General features: G+C 23.8%; 2 protein-coding genes and 1 long non-coding RNA gene across 3 annotated transcripts in view; 2 read left to right on the top strand and 1 right to left on the bottom strand.

The window, feature by feature from the left end:
- The window catches only part of LOC126901549 (craniofacial development protein 2-like), a 265,790-nt gene that overhangs the window by 218,796 nt on the left and 39,665 nt on the right, over nucleotides 1-7,329 (top strand). The gene's annotated exons all lie outside the window — the stretch shown is intronic.
- The window catches only part of LOC126901565 (uncharacterized), a 13,840-nt gene continuing 12,768 nt past the window's right edge, over nucleotides 6,258-7,329 (top strand). The window contains exon 1 of the mRNA XM_050678114.1: nucleotides 6,258-6,431. Coding sequence (XP_050534071.1) covers nucleotides 6,371-6,431 — 61 coding nt within the window. The 5' untranslated portion in view covers nucleotides 6,258-6,370. The remainder of the gene's footprint in view (nucleotides 6,432-7,329) is intronic.
- On the bottom strand, nucleotides 6,840-7,288 carry LOC126901576 (uncharacterized). The gene is made up of 2 exons (XR_007703070.1): nucleotides 6,952-7,288; nucleotides 6,840-6,878 (listed from the first exon to the last, which is right to left on the bottom strand). It is a non-coding gene; the product is annotated as an uncharacterized LOC126901576 (long non-coding RNA).

Here is a 7,329-nt window from a genome sequence, read left to right as displayed (position 1 = left end):
AAAAAAAAATTTCGGACTTTATCTTATCTTCATGGTGAAAATGGCTACCGAATGCTATTTTTGTGTGAAAATTTTCGATTTTGTATTTTCCATTTTTAACTTTATTATGCTATAACTTTTTGAAAAATGTATGAATCATTACAATTTTTTTATGAGAAGTAGTATTTATATAGATCTTTCATTCGACATACTGTTTTTTTAAATCGGACCATTTCCCTAAATACAGGGGGGATTCAAAACATAAAAATGCATATAGAAAGTAGAACTTTTTCAACGTAACTTTTGAAATAGTTCCGGAAGGTGTGACACTTTTATATATATCTTAAATTAAAGCTAATGTAATATGCTTTATCATGAAAAAAAAAAATTTCGGACTTTATCTTATCTTCATGGTGAAAATGGCTACCAAATGCTATTTTTGTGTGAAAATTTTCGATTTTGTATTTTCCATTTTTAACTTTATTATGCTATAACTTTTTGAAAAATGTATGAATCATTACAATTTTTTTATGAGAAGTAGTATTTATATAGATCTTTCATTCGACATACTGTTTTTTTAAATCGGACCATTTCCCTAAATACAGGGGGGATTCAAAACATAAAAATGCATATAGAAAGTAGAACTTTTTCAACGTAACTTTTGAAAGTGTTCCGGAAGGTCTGACACTTTTATATATATCTTAAATTAAAGCTAATGTAATATACTTTATTATGGAAAAAAAAAATTTCGGACTTTATTTTATCTTCATGGTGAAAACAGACATCAAAGTTTATAAAAAAAATACGATTTTTGTAAAAAAATTCTTTTTTATATTTTTAACTTTATAATGCTATAACTTTTTGAAAGATGTATGGATCAATATAATTTTTTTTTTATAGATGCATGATGTCTTTACCTATCATTTGGTATATATTTTTTTTATATCTGACCCTTTACCTGCCCACAGGGGGGGATTTAAAATGACAACTTTTTCACAAAAAATTTACTTTTTCAACTTAAATTTTGAAAGTGTTCCGGAAAGTCTGACACTTTTATATATATCTTAAATTAAAGCTAATGTAATATACTTTATTATGCAAAAAAAAAATTTCGGACTTTATTTTATCTTCACGGTGAAAATGGCTACCAAATGCTATTTTTGTGTGAGAATTTTCCATTTTTAACTTTATTATGCTATAACTTTTTGAAAAATGTATGGATCAATACAATTTTTTCATTGGAAGTAGTATTTATATACATATTTCATTCGACATACTGTTTTTTTAAATCCGACCATTTCCCTATATACGAGGGGGTTTAAATCTAAAAAAATGCATATAGAAAGTACAACTTTTTCAACTAAACTTTTGAAAGTGTCCGGAAAGTCTGACACTTTTATATATAAAGCTAATGTAATATTTTTTATCATGAAAAAAAAACATTTCGGACTTTATCTTATCTTCACGGTGAAAACAGACATCAAAATTAATAAAAAAAATACGATTTTTGTAAAAAAATTCTTTTTTATATTTTTAACTTTATAATGCTATAACTTCTCNAAAAATTCTTTTTTATATTTTTAACTTTATAATGCTATAGCTTTTTAAAAGATCTATGGATCAATATTATTCTTTTTTTTGTAGATGCATGATGTCTTTACCTATCATTTGGTATAATTTTTTTATAAATCTGACCCTTTATCTGCCCACAGGCGGGGATTTAAATTGACAACTTTTTCACAAAAAATTAACTTTTTCAACTTAACATTTTAAAATGTTCCGAAAGGTCTGACACTTTTATATATATCTTAAATTAAAGCAAATGTAATGTACTTTAATTTGAAAAAAAAAATTTGACCTTTGGACTTGTCTTCATGGTGAAAAAGACTACCAAATGCTATTTTTGTGTGAAAATTCTCGATTTTATAATTTACATTTTTTAATTTAAAGTGCTATTACTTTTTAAAAAATGTATGGATTAATACAACTTTTTCATGAGAAGTAGTATTTATATACATCTTTCATTGGACATTTGATNAATACAACTTTTTCATAAGAAGTAGTATTTATATACATCTTTCATTGGACATTTGATTTTTTTTTTTAAATCAGACCATTTTCTTATATACGGGGGGAGGGGGCTTCAAGTATAAAAAATGCATATTTAGAGTAGAAATTTTTCATCTTAACTTTTGAAAGTGTTCCGGAAGGTCTGACACTTATACATATATCTTATAATATATAATATATATAAGATATATATATCTTAAAATAAAGCTAATGTAATATACTTCAATTAAAAAAAAAAAATTTGACCTCTGTAATTGTGTTCACGGCAAAAATGGCTACCGAATGCTATTTTCGTGGGAAAATTCTCGATTTTATTTTAGCTTCGATGCGAAGCTGAGAAGGTAATAATTTTACCATGATGTGTTTATATTTTGTTTTTTTTTTTGTGTCTGTCACTACTTTTTCTTAGCTCTCACTGGACCGATTCCTTTCAACAATACGTCAAAAGATCACAAATCGTATCTAGTTGAAGACATTACCCTTGAAAATTTAAATATTTTCCCTTGTTCCCCGCAATTGGGGGAAATATCCAAAAAAATTACAAATTTAAAAATCGATAAATTTTGTCATTTTTTTCACTACTTTTTCTTAAAACTTCCATAACTTTTTCAAAAATCAACATATCAACATAATTTTTTTTAAACTAAAATCTTAGATATTTTCCTTTCATTTTATATCATTCTTTTTGAAAATGTAACACTTATTCTGCTCATTGGGGGAGATTTAAAATATCAACTTTTTTACAAAAACTAACTTTTTCAACTTAATTTTTGAAAATGTTCCGGAAATACTGCGTTTTAACATATATAAAATTAAAGCTTATTTTATGTACTATAAAATGAAAAAAAAAATTTGTCCCGACGACCTATCTTTTATGCGCAAATGGCTACCGTATTCAAAAATATGCTATTTTTTATTAAAATACTAGGTTTTGTATTTTATTTTATTTTAAAATATCTTATTAGGAGAATAAACTGACTTTCATGAATATTATATAATTTAATTGACATAGAATAAAGTTCATAAGACATATGAAATTGAATTTATTAAAATTTTTTTACTTTTTTAAAGTCGAAAAATTGTTTAATTTGAGTTAGCTTAAATAGCCATTTTTATCATGCAACGAAAGCAACGAACAGTTGCCGAATAGGTAACACTTGTGTCTATATCGCTTAGGGTACGAGGTTCAAATCCCTCTGTGGCAATTAATATTTTGCATTTTTTTTTGAGTTAGAATAGAATTTTCAAATCATTTGATATTTATCTCATTTAGATTCAATAATTTCAATAAATATAAAGGATCTTATCACTATAGTCTCCCTTCGTGAAAAGAAATATATATTCATGTTAATATTATTTTACTATGTAGTTTATTTGTGGCTACTATTTATTTTGACAACCCTCACTAGACCTACTTTTTTCAACGATACGTCAAATGATTCATTTAAGTTTATGATATTTAAGTTATTACTCTTAAAAATCAAAAAAATATTCCTTATTCAAATAAAAAGTAGCTTAACCAGCTTTTTCCATACAAACAATTAATATCATTAATTTTTAAAATTCTTAAAGTATTTATTGTGGAATTAGATTTGATATGATAAAATAATTCAACTACAAAAGTAAATAATTTTACTTTATAATTTATTAATTTTTTACCTCTATTTGTGTGTGCTACTACCAGTCTATAATATGCCAAATTTTTTTGTAATATGTTGCTATATAAATCATAAATTTAAAAAAAAAATGATTTTTAGTTTCACCTGAATTTAACGATGGATTTTTACAATTATAATTATATTTTTGATAATACGCTCAATTAAGTAAATATTTTTAACAACTTTGGTTTGATTGGTTCATTTAATTAAAGTAAATCATTATAATTAATTAAGTTCTGAATATTTCAATTGCAGAATCTTTTTAAACCTCAAAAGTTATTAGGAAATGATTACTATTCTTTCTATTTCAGTTATCTATTACGATAAAAATTCAAAAAAATCGAATTTTTCTGATAAATGTACTGTAAATAGTAATTATAATATTTCCAGATTGCATATTAATCTTAAAAATTTCATTTTTTTCAATTTAATAATGTCAATTTCAAACTTGCAAGTTGAACTATAAGTTATGGTAACAAATTCATTTTTTAGCTTCGATGCGAAGCTGAGAAGGTATTTTTCATTAAAACTTTCACTTTAAAAGACAATAAAAAATAGGTTCAAAATGATTACCTTTAACATATTAAAAATCAAAATCAGTATTAATTTAATACAATTTTTTTTGTTCTTAATTATTTTTTTTTATATGTAAATACTTATTTTTTAATAATAAGTAATAATATTAAAACTTAGAAGTAATAGAAAAAGTTTAATTGCACATTTGAAAACATCACGAAAAGTTTATTTAGAAAAGTATATTTTTTTTCTGATGAAAGTTCCTTTTGTTTAGTGTATTTATTCATAAGTAACAAAATTTTTTTATTAAAAAGTATTGCATAAATTCCTTTAAATTTGTATACGCATTAAAAGTATATGAATATACAACTCCTTTTTATTTTTATAATATCTCCGTAAAAATTACAATATTATATTATTGAATACCACTTTCATACTCAATTTAATTACTGTAATTATTATGTGTTCATATATTATAATTATAAATCGAGGTAAAATTCAGGGAATAAGTGTTATTGTTGTTTTTGAAATAATCTACCAATTTCATTTTTTTCTATTTAATAATATCTATTTCAAACTTGCAAGTTGAGTTAAAAGTTATGGTAATAAATTCATTTTTTTTTTAAATAAAACTTTCACTTTAAAGGACAAAAAGAAGTTGGATCAAAATGATTACTTTTAACATATTAAAAATCGATAATAATTTGAAAATAATTAATTATAAAAATTATGTAATATATAATTAAACGAATTACTAATCTGGATATAATTAAGGAAATAGGAGTTGATGTTGGGCTGGGTTGGTTACATTTTTAACTTTATAATGCTATAACTCATTGAAAAGTGTATGAATCAACACAATTTTTTTATGAGAAATAATATTTTTTAATAATCCCTTTTTCATTCGACATACTTTATCATAATCAGGGTATTTATAAGGAACTAGCAGATCATGCAGCTTTTGTAATTACCCACCAATTTCTTAGAATTAAACACTATCTACTGATTTGCATCGAAGCGTTTCTTATGATAGTGATTTTAATCATTGTCAGATTAAAACTATACTGGACCCAACTATTCAACGTCCCCACTGTGCTGCGACCCCACTGTGTTGGGTTTTTTTTTATATTATATTTAACTTTATAATGCTATAACTTATTGAAAAGTGTATGGATCCACACAATTTTTTTATGAGAAATAATATTTTTTAATAAACCCTTTTTCATTCGACATCTTTATCTTTATCTTCATCAAGATATTAATAAGGAACCAGCAGATCATGTAGCTTTTGGAATAAAATACCAATTTTTTAAAAATTAAACACTATATAAAGATTTGCTTGGAAGCGTTTATTTTTGATAGTGATTATAATCACTGTCAGATATCATTATATTTGATCCAACTATACCACGGCACTACTGTACCCGACCCCCCTGTGCTGGGTTTTTTTATGCTCATCTCTTATTATTAACACGTGCCCTTCTTTTTGAGGTTTATAAGCTATGGAATTGAAAATAAACAAAATTCGGGAAAGTTAACTTAGTCAAAAACCTATCTGACCGTATTTAATTGGTCAACAAAATAAGGTAATTGTTTGGTTATTTTGTGTGTTGCACTGTGACAGGACACTTTATAAGTTTTTTATAATTTATACAATAAATGGCAGCAATTCATTTTATTGAAAGTTGATATGATAGACTGCCTAATTTATTATTATTATTATTATAAGTAAATCTTATTATTTTCAAATATCATTATTCTAAGAATCTTATATTTAAATTCATTATGTAATATTTTTGAAAGAAGTAACAATTATTTTAATAATTTGATCATGTAGTTTCAGTATAATAAATTTTTCTTGAATTTACAGTGCTGAATTAATGGCGTATAAAATTATAGTTATTAATACTGATTACGACTCTATTTACAAAAAAATTATTGAATTAATTATTACAGTTGTCGTCAATAGTGTCATCAGTAACCAAAATAAAACATCTAAACCGTTTAAATTAAGCTGAATTTCCTATAAAACAAGCTTTATATTGACTTCATTAAGAACTTTAAATTGTTTCTAATTGAATAAATCCATATAATTTTTTTCAAAAATATAATAACTTCCATTAAAAGAATTTTTATAAGCTTCAATTATGTTTAAAAATAAAACTGTTTTATTACACTTCGTTATTTATATTACAATTGCATTTGCAGGTAATTTTTTTTTTTTATTTTTCTCATAAAATAATTGATGTTTAAAGGTTTTACTACTGTAATATTTTCAAATATTTTAGTCTTAAAATAAAAATTATTCATGTAAAAAAAATTTGAGTTGGTGATAATTTTGTGATCACAAAAAATAAATTTAAAGAAGTTTTAGTAATTTCAGTTTAAATTCAAATTTACTTTTTAATTAACGTTAATTGATACTTCAATGTTTTAATAAATTAGCACTTAATGAATATTTTTCTTATAATTTAATTTCTTATTCTTATACAAAATGTTTCCACCTTATCTACAGCTTATCTCATCATATTTTAATTAGGAAGTTATTAAGGATATTTCTAGAGTTGTTAAAATACGGTATTTTATTTTTTTGTTGTATAATATCGTATAATACACGTATAATACTGTATAATACCGTATAAATCCTTGTGGCACCTTAAAATTTGGGAAAAAATAAACTTTAGAGTGATTATTTTTCATAAAACGCAATAAATAAATCAGTACTTACTGAAAAAGCCTTTAGCAAAATTGATAAAAACAAAATGTTCAGGGAGTAATTAGTTAAAGTATTGAACTAAGATATTTCTCTATCCAGAATTCCTGTCTAGAGGATAATTTAGTATCAACTAAGTACCAACTATAGTCAATTTGCAACCAGAAACCACCCATGATGTTAAAGGTCTGAGAGTCTGCTTTTTTAAACAAGTATAAATACACAATTGGAATTTTACCACATTAAAAACTTAAAATGTTTAATAACAAAATAGATAAAATAATAAAACTCACTTTTTCTTAACAAAAAAAAATCCTATCCTTTAAATAAACTATTAAAAAATTAAAATATGGCATCTTACTATTAATCTTAAAATTGATAATTGTATTAACA

Source organism: Daktulosphaira vitifoliae, unplaced genomic scaffold (assembly GCF_025091365.1).
Source record: "Daktulosphaira vitifoliae isolate Bord-2020 unplaced genomic scaffold, ASM2509136v1 Scaffold_3, whole genome shotgun sequence".
Lineage (NCBI taxonomy): Eukaryota > Metazoa > Arthropoda > Insecta > Hemiptera > Phylloxeridae > Daktulosphaira > Daktulosphaira vitifoliae.
The sequence above is the reverse complement of the archived record's forward strand: the minus strand, read 5'-3'. Positions and strand labels throughout refer to the sequence as shown.